Raw genomic sequence first — 24,551 nt, forward strand, 5'->3', positions numbered from 1 at the left:
ATTAAAGCTGTGTGCCACCACTGCCTGGCGGCACTACTTTTTATTTCTAGAGATGGCCTCACTCTGTAGCCTAGGTTGAACCGGAACTCATTAGATATCCCAAACTGGCTTCCAACCCAAAGTAGTTCCCCAGCTTCAGCAACTCAAATGGATTACAGATGTGAGCCACCACGACTGCTTCATGCTCTTCTCTACCCCTTGCTTAATTTTTTTAAAATTTTAATTTATAGGCAGGATTCAGGTTGTCTAGGTTGGCCTTAAATTTGGAAATCCTGCCTCTTCTTGAGCAGCTGGGTTTACAGGTCTATCCAAAAGGTCTGGCGAGTGTGTTTGTGTCTTGTCCCTTCTCTATGTGTTTGTGTCTGTGTGTCTTGTGCCTTCTAACCCCAACTCCGTCACTTTCTGGATGTATCGCTTGGTTTCACCGAACCACAGTTTCCTGCTTTGCAAAGGATGACAAAGCCTGGTACGCAGGAATCCGGTGCCAAGGCGCTCATTCACTTCACTTCCCCAGCTGTAGCTAGGCGTTGCTACGGGGCCACGTGAAAGGCTGCACCCCACGTCGCTCCCAACCAACCAGGAAGCTTCGTGAGGCGTAGGGCCACGCCCCAGGACGCCTGCCCAACGGGAGAGCTCCGTCTTGAGCAGAGTAACGCCCCTCTCCGTTGGAGCAATGGGCGCTGTCCCTGCAGCAGGCTCCGCCCCTGCCGCACGCCGTACGCTGCACGCCGGCCGTCGGGCAGGTTCAGCCGGGCTGACGCCAGGGCTGCGGAGTAGGCGGCGGGGCGGACGCCTTGGGTGAGGGCGCGGAGCGGCGCTGGGCCGGGTCTGCTGGGCGGGTAGAGGTGACTTCCGGCGCGTGGCTCCGGAGGCCAGAGACTCCCTCAGGCCCGGGGCGGGGCGGGGCGGTGGGAGCCGAGCGGCCACCCCGCCCGCGGCCCGCCCTTGGCGTCCGGGGCCTGCGGGCTCCAGAAGCCCGAAGGGCGGCTGTTTCGCACGCTCTGGGCTCTCCGCAAGGGGCTTCCGAAGGTTGACCGCCGCGCCTCGCCGGAAGCTCCCCGGCGTCCCGGGAGTGGCGCGGTGTTGAGATAGGAGCGCGCACAGACCACGGCAGCGCGTCGTGGGGCTCGGCGCTCGGCCCGTGGGCGCGTCTCGGAGCGCTGTGGCGTCCCTGAAACCTGCAGCACTGGGATGGGCAGACGACAGGAACGGGAAAGGTCAGTGGGGGCGGACCCTGCCGCTGCCCCGGCGGCTTCCCGCTGGTGGGAGGTGAGCAGCCTCATCATCCTCGCCCCTCTGTCCCTGGCAGGTGCCCATGGCGTCGGAGCGGCGCAAGGTCAAGTACCACTGGGGCAGTACGTCGGAAGGGTGTCCCAGCAAGCGCAGCCGCCCCCGGGAGCCCGGCCATGTGGCCCCCTCCAGCCGGTCCGTTCGTAGCTGTGCGTCGCGTCCTCGAGGGGCCAGCAGTCCCCAGCGTCTGAAAGCCCGGCGGGGGAACGATGTGGCCCGCACGTCCCGGAGCTCAGCCCGCCGCCGCACCTCCTCTTCCTCTTCGTCGTCCTCTCTCTCCTCGGGCTCAGGTGCAGGCGGGGTCACCTCCCCTGGCTTCCTGATTGCGAGCTCTCGCAGGTTCCTTACGTCCAGGGGGTCCCCTCTGCACCCCACCCACTCCTCCCTAGACGAGATGGCTTCTCTCCGGAAGGAAGCGTGTAACGTTAAGGTACGTGGCGGGCGGTGACACCTCGCAGACGCAGACGATGAAGTCTCTTGCACGTGTCTTGAGAGGTGGAGGGGACAGATTTGGTGGGAGGAGCTTAAAAATTAGATCTTTCAGTTGGGGGGGGGCTGGGTGTGTGTTTCAGGGAGCGGGTTGGGGAGAGTTGGGGGCGGGGCTCAGTGTAGAGGGAGTTTTCAAATTTGGTGGCATTTGGAACTACTGGGAAGCTTGACAGTGCTTGTTTGTGGCCTGCCATCCCAGAGAGAGCCATTAAAGAGGGCTTGGGGACTTTGCCAGCTTCTGGTGGTTGTAAACGAACAGCTGAACTGGAGAATCACCACAGTGGAAGGTGGAATGTTGCTCAGGAGAGAGGGTGTAGACTTTGGTCAGGATAAAGAATTTGCCCTTGGGTCTGGAGAGATGGCAAATACTGGTCTTGCAGAAGACCCAGGTTCTGAGCCCAGGTCAGGTGGCTCACATCATCATCATCATCTATGCCCCTGCAATGTTTAAGCATGCATGGGCAGCCCGTTTATGGTGGTTCTCCAGTTGTTCCTATCCTGGGCAGTCCTAGATGGTTGTGTTATTGTCATACCCAAGGCTCCATGGTATTCCTTTATGCTGTCTATCCAGCAGTTTTGGGCCTTCCTCTTCATCTTATCCCATGCACTCCTCCAAGCAGTGCTGTGTTCGGGTATCTGCCATCATTCATTCTCATAGCATGGCCTAAGTATCTCAAGCGCCATTGCTGTATCCTGTAGTTTACTTCCTTCTGTAGATGGAGATGTTTCTTAATGTCATGGTTTTGCAGCCTATTTCTTCATGTGATGCCTAGAATCCTCCTGAGACACGCCATCTCAGACACATTCAGCTGCTGTTCTGAGGAGCATTTCATTGTCCAGATTTTGGAATTGTAAAGAAGGCAGCTCAAGCCCAGTGGTGGTGGCGCCCGCCTTTAATTCCAGCACTCAGGAGGCAGAGGCAGGCGGATCTCTGTGAGTTTGAGACCAGCCTGGTCTACAAGAGCTAGTTCCAGGACAGGCTCCAAAGCTACAGAGAAACCCTGTCTCGAAAAACCAAAAAAAAGGGCAGCTCAAGACAAGTGTCTCATATACTTGTAATTTTGTTGTTGTCATTATGTCTCTTGCTGATCAAACCTTTCCTAGTGCCCTGAATGCAGCCCTCACTTATCTGGATCTATCCACCTCTTGAGGCCTGAAATAGTTCCTGCCTTTGAACTGAGGTTTCCTCCCAGATAGACAAAGTTGTCTGTTTGCTTGAGGCTCTGATTCTTAATTACAATGTTAAAGTCCTTGTGGGCCTTCCCATGTGTTGTATTTCAGTGTTCTCCATATTTACTTTCATACCAAGGTTTTCACTGACTTCCACCACTCTGTTTACCATGTCCTGCAGCTCATTTGGACTTTCGGCAAGTAGCGCTGTTTCATCAGCGAAATGCAAGTTATTGATTCGCACACCACCTAATGCACGCCTCCCTCCTCATCCTCCAGGCTGTTGTTATTATTAATTAGTTCCTTTTCCTTTCAGGTGACTCACAACCACCTCTAATTCCAGCTCCCAGGAATTGCATTCCTCTGGCCTCCATGGGCATCTGCTTGTGCACATACTACTTACATAAACTCAATTAAAGTAAAATTTAAAAAGTGTCTTCATACTTAGAACAGTTATGAATCTCAGCTAAGGAACTGGACTCTTAGTGTGGCTTTTCACCAAAGTTGTGGAATCCAGCATGTTGATAGTCTCTTTGGTGGTTTTGTTACAAGGTTTCATTTTTTGAGACAGGGTCCCTCAATGTAGACCAAGCTGTCCTGGAACCCATAGATACCAGCTGGCTTGCTCTGTTTAAAGGCGTATGCCACTATGCCAGGCTTGGGTGGTTTTTTTCGTTTGCTAGTAGTTACCTTTGGAGGTTAACTCAAGTCTAGTTCTCAGTGGAAGCACACAAGTGGGGTTTGTAAGTTTTTGGAGCAGACTGAGGAGTGCTTTGAAGAGAGATCCATTTCAGGCTTTGAGTAGATTTACTGAGGGCCTGTTTTGTGCCAGGCAGTGATTTAGGAGCATGGAAATTTTTTCTTTTGAAGACAGGGTTTCTCTGTGTAACAGTCTGTCCTGGAACTCATAGACCAGGCTGGCCTTGAACTCACAGAAATCCAGCTACTTCTGCCTTTGCCTCCAAGTGTTGGAATTAAAGGCATGTACCATCACTACCGGTTATGGGATTCTTTTTTTTTTTTGGTTTTTTTCGAGACAAGGTTTCTCTGTGGTTTTGGAGCCTGTACTGGAACTAGCTCTGTAGACCAGGCTGGTCTCGAACTCACAGAGATCCGCCTGCCTCTGCCTCCCGAGTGCTGGGATTACAGGCGTGCGCCACCACCGCCCGGCCGGTTATGGGATTCTTATGTAACTCTAAAACAAAGATCTCTGCTCTTCTACTGATATTACATTGTAGGTTTTGGAGCTCTGGTAGTCTTAATAAGTAGACTGGCATTGTGCCTGTAGAGGAGTGTGTAGAGAAAGTCTCGTTTGTAGGGAGATGGTCTCCCCCTAGAGAAAGCAGTGAAGACAGTCTGTAAGGAAAAAGGAGTTTTAAAACCTTTCCTGGTGGTTTCTTTTTGACATGGGATCATTTAGTCTACGTTGAACTCCATATATAGCCAAGGATGACTTTGAACTCCCAATCCTCTTGTGGCCCTTCCGTGTGTTGGAGATACATTTGACTTTCTTGGTGGTTTCATAAGTGCAGCTGAATCTTGGCTGTTTAACTCAGTAAGCTCTTTGATTTTTTTTGTCTTATTAAAATTTAATTGTTGTTATTCATGTACAAATGTACCAATGTATTTTGCCTGTTTGTATGTATGTGTGAGGGTTTTGGATCCCCTGGAACTGGAGTACAGACAGTTGTGAGCTACCTTGTAGGTGCTAGGAATTGAACCCAGGTTCTTTGGACGAGCAGTTTGTGTTTAACTGCCGAACCCTCTCCCAAGCCCAGGTATTTGTTTTCTAATCACATGCTCTAACATGTTGAGTTTTATCTCCAGGCTATTCCATGTTTTCTCAACGCAAACCTTATAGCCTGAGCTCTAGGGGGCAAGTGGAATTTTACTTTTTTAGTTCACAAATAAAGGTGAATTGAAAAGTTGTCTTTGGCAGAACCATACTGAGTATGGCTCAGTGCAAGTCAGATAAATATGAGCCTTTTCTCATACAACTTATTTTGTTACTATTTGTCCATCCACATGGGCCTTGGATGGTATCAGTGTTAGATGATTGTGGTCAGCATCACTGACAGAGAGAACCCCAGTGTCAGGGACAAGAATTTTCAGTCTTAGGCTGTGTTGCTGATTGCCAGTTAATTGAGGGTATGGCCTCTAATCTGCTTGAGTCTAATTCTAGTCTGATTCTGTCTTTGAAGAAGGCCACTGGGGTCTCCTTTGATAGTTACAGTCAGTGCTTTGAGTGTTATGCCAAGCATTTTTTTGGGTCATGTGGCCAGTTTCTAAGTCACTGTGTGGTGAGAGGGCTGGAGAAATAGTCCCAAGACCTCAGGAAGTGTAGGCTTCTTGCTTAGCAGATGTGTGTGATCTTGTTTATCTTGAGTCTGAGGTGTTGTGAATGGCACAGCTGAGGAGCATTGATGAAAACATTTTCCCAGGGCCATCTCAATCTGTTGCTTAATCTGTCCTCACCAGTTCTTCCTACTTTGACTTCCACAGGTATGCACTTGGCTTTGTGTGCCCCACACTTTCAGCTCAGAGCTCTCAGCATCAGGACACAAAATGTTCAAGAGTGAAGATATTTGAACGTTTTATTTTACTTATTCCCTGCTGGAATTGGTTTAGGACCCCGGTATGCTAGTCATGTCCTCTGCCACTGAGATACATCCCCAGTTCGGGGTAGTGGACAGTCCGGATGTCCTCCTTACCTTGTTCTTTTGTTGTTTCTCAAGTCTGAAGTTGAGGCTTAGTTTTGTTTTGTTTCCATCTTTTTTGTTTTGTTTTTTTGAGACAAAGTTTCTCTTAGTTCTCCCTGTCCTGGAACTTTCTCTGTAGACCAGGCTGGTGCCTTGGCCTTGAACTCACAGTACTAGGATTAAAGGCACGTGCCACTACCACCCATTTTTTTTTTTTTTTGAGAGGGTCTGTTAGCTGAGTTTGGCTTTGAACTCATGATCCTCCTATCTATACTTCCTGAGTACTGGAATTAGAGAAGTGTGCCTGGCATCTTTTTCTTTTTTCAGAGTTGTTCCTTTTTAAAAATAACAAAATAATGTTTATTGGGCTTTGAAGAGATGGCTGAGCACTGACTGCTCTTCCAGAGGACAAAGGTTCAATCCCCACCACCTACATGGCAGCTAACATCTGTTCCAGGGGATCTAATTCCCTCTTCTGTCCTCCATGAAAGTGGTGTGCAGACAGACATGCAGGCAAAACACCATGCACATTAAGTAAATCTTAAAAAGCCATTAAAATGTTAATTTTAATTAGTGTGTATGGGGGTGTTCATGTGGTGATCAGAGGATAACTTTTAGAAGTTGGTTCTCTCCCTACCAAGTGAGTCCTCTGCAATAGAACTCAAGTTGTCAGGCTTGGCAGCTCAGAATCCAGCTTGCTGGTTCCATGCTAGGTTAGCTAGCCAACAAACTAGGAATCCATTTGTCTCCACCCTCCTTTTAACATGAGACCATCTCTCCTGCCCCAGGAAGTTTATTTTAATATGTATTAGGTTTTTTTTCTTTTTCTTTTTTTCTTTACTTTGTCAGGGATGGAACACGGGACTTCATACAAGTGCTCTTCCACTAAGCTAACCCCTCGGTCCCCTTAGAGTCTCAGAACTATAGAGAAATGCTCTTTGGGGAGGGGGTTCAAGATAGGGTTTCTTGTGTAATAGCGTTGCTGTCCTGGAACTCACTCTGTAGATCAGGCTAGCCTTAAACTCACAGAGAACTGCCTGCTTCTGCCTCTGCTTAGATTAAACACGTGCACCACCACTACCACCACCACCCAGCTGAAAAATACTTGTTACTGCGCAGCTTGCTGCCCTTTGCAGTGCGCTTAATGAACCCGCTTTTAGTTTTAGTTTTATTTGTGTGTGTGTGTCCATGCCACAGTATTTGAATGGGGGTCAGAAGACAACTTTTGATAGTGGTTCTCCTACCCTGTGGATTGTGGGGATTCAACTCAGGTTGTAAGACTTGGCAGCAAGTGTTTCTGAATGTTGAGTTATCTTCTGGCTCAGTAAACTTGTTCTCCATCCTCCAAAAAAAATCATTTAGCAAAATAGCAGTAGTGGCTTCCACATTAGGACCTAGGACTTTCATAGCCACTGACTTTTGACCAGTTTTACAGTACTGGATGTGATTTATCTTCATTTGGTCTGGTTTTAACTCCAATCAGAAATCAGTTAGTCATTCTTTTTATAGTAATGCCTCTGTTAATCTAGTAGGCATGTCTTGTTTGACAGATCAAGAGTGTGCAGCATTCAGGGTCTACAGCATACTAAGACCATTGACAATTTTCTCCCCAGCATAAGTATCCTCTTCTGGTATGAAAACTTCCTAGCTGGGAGAAGACCTCTAGCTTCATTCCATGTGTCATGCAACCTTAGAGCATGTGATGATTACACAACATGGACTTTCTTTTTCTGAGCTTTTTTAAATTGCAGTTGTTTTATGTGTATGTGTGTGTATGGCTCGTGAGGAAGTCAAAGGACAACTTAGAGGAATTGGAATAGTCTAGCTTATCCCCTGTGGACTCTTCTTGGTTTTTCGAGACAGGGTTTCTCTGTGACTTTGAGGCCTGTCTTGGAACTAGCTCTTGTAGACCAGACTGGCCTCGAACTCAAAGAGATCCTCTTGCCTCTGCCTCCTGAGTGCTGGGATTAAAAGTGTGCACCATCACCGCCGGCTTCCTGTGGACTCTTGCAGCGAGTGGATACAAAAGAAGAGAATGGGGCTGAGGTTTTACCTATGTTTCAGGAGGCGGGGAATGACTTGGTGCATCCTTATGTCATCTTTGGGAGGGTATCCTCCTAACAGCAGGGTTACAGTTTGGGGAAAGAATTAGTGGAATTTTTTTTTTAAATATTTATTTATTTATTAATTATGTATTCAATATTCTGTGTGTATGCCTGAAGGCCAGAAGAGGGCGCCAGACCTCTTTACAGATGTTTGTGAGCCACCATGTGGTTGCTGGGAATTGAACTCAGGACCTTTGGAGGAGCAGGGAATGCTCTTAACCACTGAGCCATCTCTCCAGCCCCAATTAGTGGAATTTTTGAAGAAAGATTAGGTCATAGGGGCAGAATTTACTTAGAACTGGGGGACTTGGGTACCTTGGGCCAGCCCTCTCCCTTGTTAGGTTTCCTGGATTTTTGTAGTGGACTTGGCTACTTCCAGTGGGAAAACATTGAACTGTTATCTCTCATGAAGTGTGTCATTGCTTCCCATGTATCATTGTAGTGCCACTCTAGTGTTGTTTCCTGTCCACTGTAGGAAGAAGATGCCATGATGTACTTTAGAAGTGAATTTTAAATAAATGACTAAAGTATCACTATATTAACTTTCCACAGAGGAATAGGGGGAAATTACTGTCTGGGCGAATCTTCTTTCCCTTGGGCTGATGGAGCCATTAGCGACTTGTCATTGGCAGATGCTACAGATGAAATTTCTCTTAGGACAAACCTCTGAAAGTTTCTTTTTAAATTCCAGGATGATTCTAAAGATAGTTCTTGTCGCTCTGTGAACTCTGAATTTGCAACCGAAGCTGAGGGTCAGAGTGATGCTATGGAGGAACCCAACAAGTTCCAGAAAAGGAAGAAGGACAGGCTTCGAGATCAGGGCTCCACAGTGATCTATCTGAAGGCCATCCAGGGCATCCTGGGGAAGTCAATGCCCAAGAGGAAGGGAGAGGCTGCCACTGCTCGGGGGAAGGCAAGCTTGGGAGAATATCAAAGCCGGGAAGGACCAACCAGGAATGTGGAAGGACCAACCAGGAATGTGGAAGGACCAGCCAGGAGCAGGGAAGGACCTTTGGCCAGGAGTGGGGAAGGACTGGCCAGGAGCAATGAAGGACCAGCCAGGAGCAATGAAGGACTGGCCAGGAGTGTGGAAGGACCAGTCAAGAGCCGGGAAGAACTGGTTAAGAAGGTTGAAAGACCGGCAGGAAAGGTTACAGTCACAGTACGTCAGAAGGAGGAGTCACCTACAAAGGTCATGGTGGAGAAGGAAGAGCCTGTGCAAGACAGGAGTAGCTTCTCTAACAGAAGAGTGATTATAGACTCTGTGAAGAAAACTAGTGAGGAGCTGGTTGGTGACCACAGGACAGTCATTGACGAACCCTCTCCAGCCCTAGAATTTTTTGATAACTCTGATTCTCATGCAGATACTCAAAAGGTAAATGAGCATACACCAGATATCTGGGTTTTGAATTCTCTTGATTATGTATATCTGGCATTTAGTCTTTCTAGTTTGATCCTAAATGATACAGATACTATCTTGGTGTCATTCACCTCCTGACCTGTGCCCACCACCATGCTGAGAATCAAACTCAGGACCCTAGGCATACTAGGCAAGAATTTTACCTCTAACCGTAACTCCTAGTTCACAGAGGACAGTAGTTAAAATCAGTGCCTCTCTTCCATCACTCCTTTCATCAAACTTTGATTGGCTTTTAAAAAATATGTAAAAATTCTATTAAATGTGGTAGGGTGTAGGTTTGTTTGCATTGAAAAAGACCAGCATGATAGTAGCTTAAACAAAACAGAATTTTGATTTAATAAGGATGGGACCTTGGTGCCTTCTTTCTTGATGGTCTGATCTGCTAAATATAGTATCCATTTTATAGCCTGAAGTGGGGATGCTGATAGAATTGAGTTTGTTACACAGACATTGGCCAGTGGAAAACTTGAGAACTTGGTTCAAAAACTGTACATGTTGAATCTTTTTCACTCCTATTTAGAAGCATCTGGGAACCCAGTTAACATCTTAGCTTCAAGAGAGTCTGAGAAATTCTGCCTTGAGCCCCCAGTATTCAAACATCAGGTTCCATAATGATGTTTTTATCTGAATGTAATTGCATTGCAAAAGCCTTCCTTCTAAACCACATAGTTAAGTTTACATCTGGTGTAACCTCAGAGTGGGATTAAGGTCAGTGTGAATTCTGGAAGGGAGAGACCATTCTGGAAACACAACACTGGATGAGAGAGGGGTTTCCCATAGATGGTCTAACTTGTTGCTTTTCTTCTCTGCAGCACACAGACAGAGAGGTGGTGATTGAGCATCCCTCTTCAGGGAGTGACTGGTCAGATGTGGATGAGGTGGCCACTGTGAGGTTCTCCCAAGAGGAACCTGTCTTGCTGAAAAACTCAGCAGTTCCAGAATCTTCTTCCTTCCCCACTGACTATGTTATGTACCCTCCTCATCTGTATAGTAGCCCGTGGTGTGACTATGCCAGCTACTGGACTAGCAGCCATAAAATTCCTGGTTATCCACTGGTGGGATCCAGCAGCCATGACTCAGCACAGGCTGGGAAGAGCAGCCAGGACCACCTGAGTGTTCATTCCTCCAAGTCCACAGTGAGCACCCAGAGCATCTCCAAAGACCTGGACCTTGCCCAGGAAGGCAGGTCCCAAAATTCCCATTCACTTCAGTTCTCCAGAAGCACAGAGCGGGAGAAGGAGGAGGTGAAGGGGAAAAGGACATTCCGAGAGGAGACACCACCTCGCCACACCAGAGAACATACATCCAGCTCCATGCCAAGGAGCCACCGGGAGATGAGCCTGGAAGAGGGCTTCATTGATACCCACTGTCACCTGGACATGCTTTACTCCAAGTTGTCTTTCAAGGGGACCTTTTCCAAGTTCAGAAAGATTTATAGCAGCTCCTTCCCTAAGGAGTTTCAAGGCTGCATCTCTGACTTCTGTGATCCAAGGACACTGACTGATGGCCTATGGGAGGAACTCCTGAAAGAAGATCTGGTTTGGGGGGCCTTTGGCTGTCACCCTCATTTTGCACGCTACTATAATGAGAATCAAGAAAGAAAGCTTTTGCATGCCTTACGGCACCCCAAGGCTGTGGCATTTGGAGAGATGGGCCTGGACTACTCTCACAAGTGCACCACACCAGTTCCTGAGCAGCACCAGGTACTGCCTCTCTAGCCTTCTTTCCCTCAGACATTTCCTTTAGTGAGTGGTTGAACCTCCCAGTAAGGGCCAGGCCGTTCTGCGTTTAGAACTCCTTGAATGCCATTCTTCAACTGGTTTTCAAACACCCCCCACCCCCGCACAAAGTTTCTTTGTATAGCTCTGGCTGTCTTTGCTCTGTGGATCAGGCTGACCCGTAACTCAGAGATCTGCTTGCCTGTTCCCAAGTGCTAGGATTAAAGGTGTGTGTCACCACTGCTTGGCCTGGCTTTTCTTTTTAAAAGTGAGATTTTGCCACTATGTCAAACATTCTAGCCTCTCCAGTGCTAGATTATAAACCTTGCCACCAGGCCCAGTTTACCAGCCGCTACTGGAACTCTTGATCTCTTGCCTCCACTTGCCGAGTGATAGTGATTAAAGGCATGTGCTACCACATCTGACTTTTTTTGTTATTTTTTTTGGAGGCAGGGTTTCTCTGTGTAGCCATGGCTGTCCTGTAACTCATATATATTGGATTTTTGAGACAGTTTCTCTGTGTAGCTTTGGTGCTTGTCCTGGAACTAAGTCTTGTAGATCAGGCTGACCTCAAACTCACAGAGATCCTCCTGCTTCTGATTCCCAAGGCATGTGCCACCACTGCCTTGTTTGTAACTCATTTTTATAGATCAGGCTGGCCTTGAACTCAACAGAGATCGACCTGCCTCTGCTTTCGGAGTGCTAGGATTAAGAAAGGCGTGTGCCACCGCATATGGCTACATCTGACTTTAGCACTTTTATAAAAATGGAGATGAGGCATTTTGAGACTTTTTAAAATTACATTTATCTTCATATGTGTGTGTTCTTGTGCATGTACATTGTGTTCATTAGTAGAGGTCAGAGGAGTTGGTTTTCTCCTTCCCTGTGAGGGTCCTGGGGATTGAACTCAGCTGTCAGGTTTGGTGGCAAGTTCCTTTATCCACAGGTCTGTCTTTGTAGCCTTCATTGAAACAGCTGTTTTTAAAGATCCATTTAAATTTTAGTGATATGTACATATCCATATGTGGGTCTATGTACATGAGCGCAGTGCCTGTGAGAGCCCGGAGAGGGTGTTAAAGTCTCTAGTGAGCTGCTTGACATGGTGTCTGGGCAATGAGCTCAGGCCTTCAGGAAGAATAGGACACACACCTAACTGCTGCACCATCTATCCAGCTGCCTGTTTTTGAAACTACTACGAATACTATTACTACTTCCATTTGCTTTTTCCAATCAGGGTTTCTCTGTGTAGCCCTGGCTGTCCTGGAACTCGCTCTATAGAACAGGCTGGCCTTGGACTAAGAAATCCACTTGCCTCTGCTTCCCAAGTGTTGGGAGTAAGTTGTGTGCCATCACCTTGTAGCACTTTAGAAACTTCTTATGGCTAATGTCAATGGTAAGACATTTGCTTCCTATTTGAAAGCAGCCCACTTTTTATTTATTTTTGTTTGAGATGAGGTCTAATATAGCCCAGGCTGGCCTTGAACTAGCTTGCTAGCTGAGGATGACCCTTTGCTCTTGATTTTGTGTTTATCTCTCCAGTATTGAGATTATTTAAGCCATACTGGCTTGTTTCGGTTTTATAAGATGAAGTATGCCTGTTACAGAATATTTTTAAAGGTACAAAAATATACAAAGAAGGTATTTCTCATTCATTCTGAAATAATGACTTAATTATCAAAAGTTTGTTTTTTCTTCAGTATATTTGAACTTGGTATTTAGGCAGGGCAAGAGCCTTTATAGCCTTTCAGTGAACATCTCTGATGGAGAACAGGAGTCAGTGGCCCTCCCACTCATCTTTTCCTGGTTTCCAGGTGGTATTTGTGGTGGAGCATGTGTGCTGAGCTCCTAAAGCAGCTAGGAAGCCTGTGAGGTCTTAGGCTGTGTGACCTACAGGCTACAGGCCTTGGGGCTAATGTATTGGGGCAGAATTTGGCTTGTTGGATTTCCTCTGGCTTGAGGTAGTAACGTGTTAGCCATGTGAGATATATATATAGTGACTACGTCTGAACACATGGAGGAAATAGAGTCTTAGAGTAGTGAGACATAATGCTTTCCATTTCCACTTGGTCCCTGGGGTTTCTACTGATGTGATTAACACAGTAGCCAAAAAGAAGCCAAGAGTAGAGGCCACGGAAGAATGCTGCAGACTGGCTGCTCATCCTCCTTTCTTACACACCCTAGGACTGCTAGCCTAGGGGTAGTGTTACCCACAGTGATGTGGGCCTCCTCAAGTCAACCATCAGTCAAGGACGTAGTCCACAGGCAGTATGACAGTGGCATTTTCTCCTTCCGGATGACTAATTTGTGTCAGATTGACACAGCTGAAGCGAGGCAGCCCTGTGGCACAAGTTCGGTGTGCCAGGGGAAGAGGGGCAGTAAGGGCGCTCCTCCTTGCAGTGTCACACGGTTGTGTTAGATTATGAGGGGCTCCTATCACAGCTACAGACCCAGAGGCACTGTGCTCAAGCTGAACTTGGCTAATGTTCTTCTAGCTGTCACTTGCTTTGAGATGAGAGTCAGGACGTAGATTGCTGACTGAGAAGGACAGAACACACACCTGCATGTGAAGCACTTTCCACCTTAGAGGTTTCTGTCTAGACGGAGGGCGCTAAGCTGGAGAGGGGAAGCGGCTGCTGTGTGTGTGTGTTTTTTTTTTTCAGAAATCTTAAATTAGACACCTGGTAAAGTGAATAGTGACCAGCAAGCAACCTGTTTGCCCTGGCTGAAAGTCTTACTTTGAGGAAGAAGAACCCAGGGAAGGATTGTGTCTGGCAGTATGGGGAGGCTCATACCTGACAGAGTTCAAGTACTTGAGCATTTAGCACGGGCCATGCTTGGGTTCTGGGTTTGATTCATAGTACACACAAGAGGAGGGGAGTCCTAGGGAGGGGGAATGAAACTAGGTTTTGTTACTTGTTACTTTTATGCTTCTGAAGGATTGAGAAAGTGTGTGTGGAGGGGGATGAGTTGAGTAGTTCTCATTAAATCTTGCCTTGTTTTTGTCTGTGTGGTCACAGATTTAACTACTTCCGAGATTAGGCCCTAGGTATTTCCTGAGCACATTGCACAGATCAGTCATTAAGAGGATCGTCATCGGCTGGGCAGTGGTGGTGTGCTCCTTTAATCCCAGCACTCTGGAGGCAGAGGCAGGTGAACCTGTGAGTTTGAGGCCAGCCTGGTCTACAAGAGCTAGTTCCAGGACAGCTAGGACTGTTACACAGAGAAACCCTGACTCGAAAAACAAAAACAAAGCAAAACAAAACAAACAACAAAAACAAAAAAAGAGGACTGTCATCTTTTGAATGAAAAGCCAAGAAGAATGGAGTCTCTCTCCACCGACCTCGTTGAACCCTGGGTATCTGTGCTTCTATTTGTGTTTGCCTGGAATTAAATTTTTTTTTTTTTTTTTGATTTTTTTCGAGACAGGGTTTCTCTGTAGCTTTTTGGTTCCTGTCCTGGAACTAGCTCTTGTAGACCAGGCTGGCCTCAACTCACAGAGATCCGCCTGCCTCTGCCTCCCAAGTGCTGGGATTAAAGACATGCACCACCACCGCCCGGCTCTGGAATTAATTATTGAGTTAATGAGGATGTAAGATAAGAAAGCCTTGGCTCTCTGCAGGAGAGCTGGGTTAAGTTCACAATTCCTGGAATGACGTGTCAACCGAGGACCAGAGCATAGGTAGTCAGGGGAGAATGCTTGGGTAAATAACACAGGTGTACATTTTTTGTTGTTGTTCTGTTCAGCCCTGCATGCTAAGGATTTTTTTTTCCTCTTAACTGGTTTTGTTTTTATAATTTGGATGTGTGTGTCAAGCTATTGTATATTTTTAATGTTAGGCCTCTTGGTAAGTTGCAAGGGACAGCTGGTGGCTTGTCTTAAAATTACCTGTCAAAGATTCAAGAAGAAAATACGTGTTGCGTGTAGGTAGGCGGTCCCATTCTCCTTGTGCATGAGATAGAATTTAGGGCCTGGGGCAGATGTGCTGCAACAATTTTTTAAAAAAAAAATTTTTTTTTGAAAATTTATTATGTACATAGTATCTGTCTGTATGTATGTTTACAGGCCAGAAGAAGGCACCAGATCTCATTATAGATGGTTGTGAGCCAGAGTGTGGTTTCTGGGATCTCTGAAAGAACAGTCAGTGTTCTTAACCTCTGAGCCATCTCTCCAGCCCCTGCAACAATTTTAAGAAAAGAAAATAGGAGGGTCAGGAGATAGCTGAGTGGGTAAGAAGATTCGCCGTGCAAGCATGAGGGCCTGAGTTCAGATTCCAGCACCTATATTAAAATCATTTATTTGTGTCTGGTCATTATCCTGAGCCAGTGAGATGGCTCAGTGGGTAGAGACACATGTCTTTAAATAAAGTCTGATGACCTGAGTTTTATCTTCTGATCCCACTTGGTGGAAGGAGAGAATCAACTCCTGAGAGTTGTCTTCTGACCTCCCTTCACTCCAAATAACTAATAAAGGTGTAATAATTTTTAAAAAGTTAAAAGCTACATCAGATTTAATATTAGCATGTGCAGTCATTCAAAATATGATCCTCTTAGTGATTGATCTGTGCAGTGTATTCAAGAAATATCTTGGGCCTAATCCTTGGAAGTTAAGTAGTTAACTTTTTTACTTAGGAAAAAAATGTTATTTCTAAATGAATATTGTTACTGATGCTGAAGATGCAAACATGAGCTGTTTTGCACAGCTAAAAAACTGCTTATGGAAGTGTTATGTGTCAGGTGAGGTAACTTATAGTTCTGGTGCTATTCTAAACCTAGCCATGGTAGAGGAGAGATTTAACTCTACTTGTTTGCTTATATTGTTAACTGTGGATTTTACCAGTTCTACAGAATGAAGTGTATCCACAGCTATTCACTTAGAAGGACATTCAGGAATTGTGACCCCTAAGAGGTGGAGGTGTGTGTGTACAACTCTTACATAGGGAAAGGTCTAGAACTAGGTTGGTTACCTCTTGAAAGTAGAGGTACGGTATTGAGCTGAAGCAAATTGGAATTATACAGTCTAAATCTTGGCCTCTGCTTGCCTGTTGGATGTTCATTGCCAGCTGCTCAGGAAAGTGAACTGTGGGGGTTTCTTTTCTGGGTTACTGCCTTCTGGGCTGGTCATAGTGCCTCCCAGGGAACCAGTGAGGATTGCAAGTACCAGTAGGTGGTAACTTTGTTTACAATTCTATTGTATAGTTTAGAAACAAAGAATTAGAGACAGTAGAAGGGCCACTAATCAGCTGCTACCACTTTGCTTTCTCTCAGGTATTTGAGAGGCAGTTGAAGTTGGCTGTGTCAATGAAGAAGCCCTTGGTCATCCACTGCCGTGAAGCTGATGAGGATCTTTTGGACATCATGAAAAAATTTGTGCCCTCTGACTACAAGATCCATAGGTTAGGAGCTGTAGCGTCAGTGGGCACATGGGCACTCCTGCACTAACCAAGATGAAACTCAAGGAAAGCAATCATGCTGTTTGGGTGGTTTTTGAGGCCTTTTGTGATCTGGACCCTGTTGCATTTAAAAGTAGTTTAAATTTTGTTTTTCAGATTTTTATACATGAATACTTTATTTATATCACTTCTACCTCTTCTCCCATATTACATTTAAGAAAAATGTGGGAGTTTGGAGAACAGAGTCTTGAAAGCCTAGGGTTAGCCTGGAACTCATAGATACCCCTTGCTTCAACATCTAGAGTTCTGGAATTACAAGGTGTGCCACCACACCTGACTTCCTGGGTGTTTTTAAGTTCTTTTAAAATTAGTTAAACATTAAGTAGAATCACATGAAACTTCTGGTACTTGACCAGTCTGTGCTTATACAGCCATGACTTTTTAACAGTTTAAATTAGTACCCTTTAATCATAAATGGGTTAGAAGGGCTTCTTGGTCTTAGATGTGGGAGAAGCTGCTTTAGGGTACAGTAGCTTAGCATACAGAGACCCTTTCAAGGTTTCTAAAAAGGTACTTAATATATTTTTTTTCTCTTACTTGAACTTAAAACTCTTTTTTTGTTTGTTTTGTGATTGGGTCTCACTTTAGCCCAGGTCAGACTTTAGATATGTAGCAGAGGATTACCTTGAATTCCTAATCCTCCTGCCTCTGTCCCTCCTCTGTTGGGATTATAGGTATCCACCACTATACCTGACTGAAAATTCCATTTATCCAAGGTAGCATTAAAGGTTCGGGTTGTGTTTTACCTCAGTGGCAACCACAGTCTTAGTCTAGGAAACTCCCTTGCATTCCTACATTGCTTATAACAGGCATGGCTCCCCTCTGGGGTATGCCATGGAGGAGCCATGCTCAGCAAAGGCCACTGTGGCGTCAGTATGCAGAGTGCAGGACAGAGGTGGATATAGGGGAACCCAGGTAGGGGCCTTTAGTCCAACTAAAGATGGTCCGGAGTTGACACCTGCATGAGCTGCTTTGCTGGGCTGAAGGGATGAATAGAATTCAGGGAGGCTGGAAGCGAATCTAAGTTTTGCCAGATGGTAGGAGGGAGTAGGCTTTCAGCCACTGTGCTGCCACTCCCTAGGTGCTAAGGTAGTGGCTGAGGTGCAGTGGGAAATGGTTAGATTTTTCAGGGCTTTTAAAATGGCTGCTTAAAGAGACAGCTGGACCAAATCTAAGACACTTTGATGGGGAGTTGTGGCAGGAAGCTCAGAGTTCCAGATGAGTTGACAGTATTTGTTGTCCAAGAACATTACACTTAGGAAGAAAATTCTTAATTTTAGCTTAATTTTAGAAAAGCAGAGGCAGATGAATCTCTGTGAGTTCAAGGCCAACCTGGTCTACAAAGTGAGTTCCAGGACAGTCAGGGCTATGTAGAGAAACCCCTGTCTCAAGAAATCGGAAAAAAACAAAACAAAACATAAAACCAACTTTTTTTCACCTGTGACTCATTCCCCATGATTTTTTTTTTGTTGTTGTTTTTTGTTTTGTTTTGATTTGGTTTTTCGAGACAGGGTTTCTATGTAGCATTGGAGCCTGTCCCAGAACTAACTCTTGTAGACCAGGCTGGCCTCGAACTCACAGAGATCCACCTACCTCTGCCTCCCGAGTGCTGGGATTAAAGGAGTGCACCACCACCACCCGGCTTCCCAAGATTTTCATTTGGCCATTTTCTTGTAGTCCATCTGACAGCACAGGCATGATTTTTCCATGCTGAAGTTGTAACCTCGGTGGGTCTGGTCTTTATTTCTTTTGTCTCCTCTCCCACACTCTCCAGGCTGTGCTATGACTCTAGTTGTACCAGGTGGCTGCCCAGATTGTGGGTGGAGATGGGACTGGTGCTGCTCAGTATCCGAACCTCATGCCTGCGTGGTCCTGCTTTGTTTGTACTGGTTCCTTTCTCAGCTTGCTCTGACATCTGCTTGGGTGCAAGCTTTACTTTTCTAGGATCCACTAATGGCTGCTGCAGGCCTGGAGGCAGCTAGGGATGCTGCTGAGGCCTGGGAGCAAGCCCTGAACCATACTCTCCCACAGGCACTGCTTCACTGGCAGCTACTCAGTCATTGAGCCTTTGTTGAAGTACTTCCCTAACATGTCGGTGGGCTTCACAGCAGTACTGACCTACTCCTCCGCCTGGGAGGCCCGGGATGCCCTTAGACAGATCCCATTGGAGAGGATCATTGTGGAAACAGACGCACCCTACTTCCTCCCTCGCCAGGTAGGACTGTCTTCAGACCGACTTGAGGCACTGAGGCGAGAGGTTGGGAGGCTGGCTGGGCCCACATCCCAGTGACCTCCTGGTTGCACCCTGTGTGGTATAGGTATCTCCCTGTTGTTACTCTATAGAACCAAAAGTCCTGGGGGCTGAGAAGCTGAAGGGTAACCACTCTCTTCCAGGCAGTGCAAAGCCCTACCCTGTAGAGGGTAGTCCATGGAAGCGTGGGACCCCGCTCACCCAGAGCCCCCCATGACTAGGACTCTCCCTGCACCTGCAGGTAAAGGGGTCTCTACAGGGCAGCCCCAAAGAGGTCCTTGCTGGGGATGGAATGGGGGACACTATGTGACAGATGTTCAGAAGGCACAGCAATGATGTGAATGCTTGCTGTCTTCCAGGTGCCGAGAAGTCTTTGCCAGTACGCCCATCCAGGCCTGGCCTTGCACACAGTTCGAGAGATTGCCAGGGTCAAAGAGGAGTCACTTTCCCGTACTCTGATGGTTCTCCGAGAGAACACCAGTCGCCTCTACAGTCTTTGAGCAGGGAGCGTGAGCAGGCATCTTCTGGCAAAGGTCATAAGAATAAGAGACACATGTTTCTTAGCAGTCAGCCATGGGAGTCTTTGACTTTTTTTTTTTTTTTTTTTGGCTGCTCTGGTATAAACCACTAACTGGTATGTCCAGCCTGTAGCCTGTAGCCAAGAAAAGTTATGAATGAATACAGTTTTGTTTTTTTAAGATTTATTTGTTTTTTATGTGCCTTTAGTGTTTTACCTGCATGTATATCTGTGTGAGAATGCCAGATCCCCTGGAACTGGAGTTAGAGACAGTTGTGAGTTGTCATGTGAGCATTGGGAATTGAACCTGGGTCCTCTGGAAGGGCAGTCAGTGCTCTTAACTGTTGAGCCAGCCCAAATGAATACAGTTGAATGAAAGTCCATAAACTTACTTAAACTTTGAGATTTATGTATTTTGTAACTAGATTGCCTGCTTCTTACAGATATGAACTTCTAGATGACTATGTTACATTACAATGTTATAGTTGGATACACCTAGCAGAGAAAACAAATCAAAGTCCAGTAAGATGGCTCAGTGGGTAAAGACACTGTGCAAGCCTGGTGAACTGAGTTTGATCCCTAGAATGTGCATAAAGGTGGAAAGGGAATCGTTTCCATGGAGTTGTCTTCTAACCTTTATGCCTGCTGTAGCATGCATGCCCCCCCAGTCATGCAGATTCATAATAATAATAATTTTTTTAAAAGGATGTAAGTTTAGGGATAGTATTAAGCCTTGTTTGTTGAGCTTGAACTTGGAACCTTCTTTTCTTTTTCAAACCCTCTAGGATGACCAGTGGCCTGATAGTTTAGGATGGGCGCTCCATCTGCCTGTGTCCGAGGTGAAGGATGTGTTGGAGAGCCTGTCAAAACTCAGCAAATCAGGATGGAATATTACTTTTGGAACCTCATCACAAAGCTTCACCTGATGGTTGGTGGGTGGGTACTGTGAAATGGATTTGGGGAAAGGGGTAGTTTTGCCTGCTGGCCACATGACCCCAGGGTTATCAGTGAGCAAAAACATTTGTGGCACAAGAGTCCAGTGAGTTGGCCAGTCTGGATACCTGCCCAATAACCTGGGTTTCCCAGCAATCTGAATAAAGTCACTTTTTTGTCTTAGCACATGTGGGTGTGTAATCTGGTCCCTGCTTCTCTGTGGTGAAAGGAACTTCCTCAGGGAGGTCTTCTGGGCATTCTCTCCAGCCTTGATTCAGGTGCAACCTTCCATGACTTCCATGGTTGCCACTGGTTCTGTGTCTCCAAGGTGCTGGTCTTTATGATCCCATTGCTGTGTGGTGATGCGCCTTATGAGGACTAAAGAAAGAAGTCTTCCTGGGATAGATGAACCCCAGAGGATGTAAGAGGTCTTCCTTCAGCAGGTAGCTGAGCATCTGGGCCCCTTTTTTTGTATCTTTTTTCATAAAACACTAGACTAAGACTATTTTCCTCCTGTCACACTTCTCAGTCTCCCTATGTCCCCCACCTATCTGCCATTCCTCAAAGCTCATAGGGAGCTTTGGTCATGTTGGATTACTAGCATTGAGCAAGCAGCTTAGATTCTAGGTGAGATTCTCTCTTGGCTACTTTCTGTGTCCTTTTCGTATTTTAGGAGCCCTCATTTTTTTGAGCAGTGTGTGATCGAAATTGGTGGCTGTGTTCTGGTCTCTGTGGTCCCATGTAAAGGTGGGGTTGAACCCAGGCTTTACTGTGAGGAGAACCCTGTTCTTGATCTGGAAGGATTAGGTTGTATAGTCCAGCACTCAACAGTGGGTTCTTCTACATGGCCTTGTCTTTGAAAAGTGTTCTTGAACCTTGTGAGGTAAAATAGGTGAGCTGATTATTGTGTCTGGATTTTCCTCCTAACCCTGGGACTCAGTGTCAGGTCTGGGAAATAGCTTTCCTTTCTGTTCCCCTCCCTTGGGTCAGCTACGTTTCCCTGTACTTCACATGTGTCACTGGGAAGAGCAGGGGACTTGGCCCCCGTTTGGAAGCCTTGGGGTCTGTTCAGTCTGCCACACAACTTTACTTAAGATGTACCGTAGCCCATTTCTTCTGCTGCAGGCTCTTGGTATCTTATCTTAGGGCACTACTGTTGATCACTACACCAAATTAGAGGAGACTGCCTTGCCCAGATTCCTCATTTCTCCCTGACTTTGGTCTTCTCTCTAAAAGTAAAGGGACAGGTCCTTAATCCACTTCCCCAACCCATGCTCACCTTGTGTTTATAGGTTGACTAAGTGATGCTGCAGGCTAGTCCAGTCAGCGTGGTAATGTGATGTTCTATGTGCTGCTTTCTATTGCTGTGATGAAACACTGAATAAATATAACCTAGGGAGGAAAGGGTTTATTTTACTTGGCAGATTACAATCCATCATGTCGGGGAGGGGCAGAGCAGGAACTCAGGAGGGAGCCGAAGCAGAGGCCATGGAGAAACACTGCTAAGTGCCTTACCATAGCTTTCTTAGTTTGTCTCCTTGTACAACTTGGGACCACCTACTCAGGTGTGGCACCACCCTCTAGGTGCTGGACACTCCCATATCAATCACGATTTAATGAAGTATTGGCTTGCCTACATGCCAATCTCCTGGGAACATTTTCTCTGTTGAGGTTCCCTCTTGCAGGTAACTTAGCTTGTGTCAAATTGACAAATGAACGTACTTGGGAATGTCTGGAGATGTTGTCATCTTACTGTAAGATTAAGATGACTGTGAGAACATGGTCCTTCTGAAAAGCCTGCTGCTTTAGAATGAGATGTCCTTGTGACTTTCTTGCAGACTTAGGTATACTATAGCTGTTTAGCCTTTGGGGGGAGTATATAGTTCAGCAGAAAAGCAGTGCTATACATGGGGGTGTTGATGAGTCAGTTGTAGTGTGGGTTTTGGGCTCTGAACTCTGTTTCCAGGAAAACTGGGGAGAACTGTTTGACTATCTATAGTCAGTCATTTTATGGTATATAAAATTTTTATTTTATCTGTATGGATGTTTTGCCTGCATGTATTTCCTGTGTACCATATGTGTCCCTGGTGCCTGTAAAGGCCAGAAGAGGGCGTTGAATTTCCTGGGACTCAGCTACCATGTTGGTGCTGGAAATTGAGCCAGATCCTCTGAAAGTGCAGCCAGTGTACTTAACCACTGAATTATATCTTCAGCCCCTATTAAGGTATTTTTTTTGTGGGGCTTTCCTAGGTTCATGGTGTTGGGATTGACCTAGACCTTTCCTTGCTTGTGCTAATAAACAAGTTCTCTACCATAGAACTGCACCTTAGCCTGTGCTGAGCTGTCCTTGAACTTAAGCTGGAAATGAAGGCAAGACATACACACACAAACACACACACACACACATACACACGAGATAGGCAGGTTCCCTTCCCCCTGTTTCTGCACACAAAGTCAGGTGATTGTCATGGATTATAGATCACAAATTTGTATCAGGTTTCCTGGCTTTGTCTTCCTGTCTGGTTCTGGTTGTTGTTCCTTTCTTCTACAGCTCTTCTGCATTTTTCATTTGTTTTTAGGGGCTTGATACTTAACCATTTAATCTCAGCACTTTGATTTTGTTTTGTAAGGGCAACCGGCTGCTGGCATGTATCAGGACAAACTGCCAGGGATGATAATTGGTCTTTGGCTGTTTATCTCTGGTGTTTGAGTGTTCAGATTGAAGGAGGGAGGCTGTTGTGTGTGTGTTTGCCCTCTCCCTTGGTGCTTGTTAGACTTTTTGAGCATGTAGCTTTAAGTATATGGTAAGTGAGGTAGATAACATGTGCTGTTATGTTAATTATAAAGCAGTTTTCTCTTAAAGGAGAATTTTTTCCTCTTGAAATTACCATGTTTCTTCTAGAGATACAGGCTACCTACTTCAGGGATTCTTAAGTTAGTGGAATCGTTAAGTAATAGATGGAGTGGGCTAAAGAAAACTGACCTAACCCAATAGTGGTGGTGGTGCACACCTTTAATCCCAGCAGTCAGGAGGCAGAGGCAGGTGAATCTCTGAGTTCAAGGCCAGCCTGGTCTACAGAATGAGTTCCAGGACAGCCAGGACTAAACAGAGAAACTCTGTCTTGAAACCTGTCCCCCCAAAAAAGAAAAAAACTAAGCTAGGGACCTGGACACTGTGGTACGTGCTTGCAGTCCCAGCATTTGGAAGGCAGAGACAAGAGGGTTGACAGTTCAAAGCCATCAGCCATGAATGACTTAGCAAAGAACCACCATGAACAGAGAAAAAGAAGAAAATGGATGTGGGAACATGTTTAGAAAGATGATTTTCTTGTACTGTGTACCCTAACCATGTGCTTGAATACATTTTATTTCTGCCAGTTGTTGATTGAAGTTGTCCTTTCCTAGCCAGGATCTCTTGATGAGCTGTCAAGGAAAATGAAAAACAAAAGGAGGGGCATACCTCCCCAGTAGAGTGATTGTTTAGCATACACAGGCCCTGGGTTTACCCCAGCACGGAAAACTCTTAGGAAACCCTGAATCCCTGGCAGTTGGGCCAGTGGAGAAGAGTTAAGATGGAAAAGCAACATTCCTCAAGTCCGAGACTCTGGCTATGGGTCTCTTCAGGTATTTGTTGTGTGACTTTGGGAGAGATACTTTATTTAGCTGAGTTCTTTCATAAGTAGACTTGCTGTGAAAATGAACAGAAATTAAACTCATCTGTTTGAATGTTCACAGTAGGATCATGGAATGGTAGCTATCAGGGTAATTGTGTGTTTGTTCTTCATGCACCCTGTGCCAGATGCTGGGTTAAGTTTTGCAATGACCTTGGCAGGGAGGAGCCAGGAAAGTGCAGGGTCTTGATGTGGATTGTATAGCTGGTATTCATATTCATCCCGTGTCCACACTGATCCGCCTGGTAGGTAGTGTTTGGCCAGAGTGTGCTCAGCATCTGCTTGTTGAAGGAATGACTACAGGGCGCAGGCAGGAGAAAGAGAAGTAAGTAGTCACTTTTAGTAAGAGAAGCATCTTGTGAAAAATTGTTCCATTCAAGTTCTTTTTCTCTATTTGCTAAGTCTCCTTTCCTTTATTTCTGCTCTCCAGTATGTTACAGTGGTTACTTGTGACAAAAATCATTTGCCTGTTGTAGTCTGAGGTTTCTGTCCTGCCCGGTTCCCATAGTCGTCAAGTCCCAAAGAAATCACACAGAGAGTCTATATTAGTCATAAACTGATTGGCTCATTAGCTCAGGCTTCTTATTAACTCTTAAAACTTACATTAGCCCATTATTCTTATCTCTGTTAGCCACATGGCTCAGTACCTTTTTCAGTATCTTTTTCACATCTTGTTTCTTCTGTGGCTGGACAGGACTGCAGACAGAGATTCCTTCTTCCCAGAATTCTCCTGTTCTTCTTGACCTGCTTCTTCTTCCTGTCTGGCTGCTGGCCAATCAGCGTTTATTTAAAACATAATTGTCAGAATATAGACAATTGTCCTGCACTAGGTGCTGTT

The 24,551-nt window shown here is 45.9% G+C and overlaps 1 protein-coding gene across 2 annotated transcripts; it reads left to right on the top strand.

Moving 5' to 3' along the window:
* Positions 1-743: 743 nt before the first annotated feature.
* Positions 744-20,228, top strand: Tatdn2 (TatD DNase domain containing 2). 2 transcript variants are annotated; one of them, XR_005973404.1, is made up of 8 exons: positions 744-1,217; positions 1,310-1,720; positions 8,445-9,128; positions 9,986-10,876; positions 16,157-16,284; positions 18,373-18,556; positions 18,736-18,833; positions 18,952-19,079. XR_005973404.1 is itself a non-coding variant. In XM_041641972.1 (8 exons), exons 2-7 carry the CDS (start codon positions 1,316-1,318, stop codon positions 19,090-19,092), a joined length of 2,433 nt encoding a protein of 810 aa, XP_041497906.1. In that variant the 5' UTR covers positions 744-1,217; positions 1,310-1,315; the 3' UTR covers positions 19,093-19,125; positions 19,895-20,228. The 2 variants fall into 2 exon arrangements, 1 of the variants encoding a protein (XP_041497906.1); XM_041641972.1 differs by lacking the exon at positions 18,736-18,833 and adding an exon at positions 19,895-20,228 and having other exon boundaries at positions 18,952-19,125.
* Positions 20,229-24,551: the final 4,323 nt, after the last annotated feature.

This window comes from Microtus oregoni, unplaced genomic scaffold, assembly GCF_018167655.1.
Source record: "Microtus oregoni isolate MIOR12 unplaced genomic scaffold, Mior012 000002F_ref0000024, whole genome shotgun sequence".
NCBI lineage: Eukaryota > Metazoa > Chordata > Mammalia > Rodentia > Cricetidae > Microtus > Microtus oregoni.

Excerpts from the sequence above, each read along its gene's own strand:
- Tatdn2 (XM_041641972.1), top strand. The coding sequence starts at position 1,316 with ATGGCGTCGGAGCGGCGCAAGGTCAAGTACCACTGGGGCAGTACGTCG. Across the intron at positions 16,285-18,372 it reads TCTGACTACAAGATCCATAG|GCACTGCTTCACTGGCAGCT; the intron begins GTTAGGAGCTGT and ends ACTCTCCCACAG. Across the intron at positions 18,557-18,951 it reads CCTACTTCCTCCCTCGCCAG|GTGCCGAGAAGTCTTTGCCA; the intron begins GTAGGACTGTCT and ends GCTGTCTTCCAG.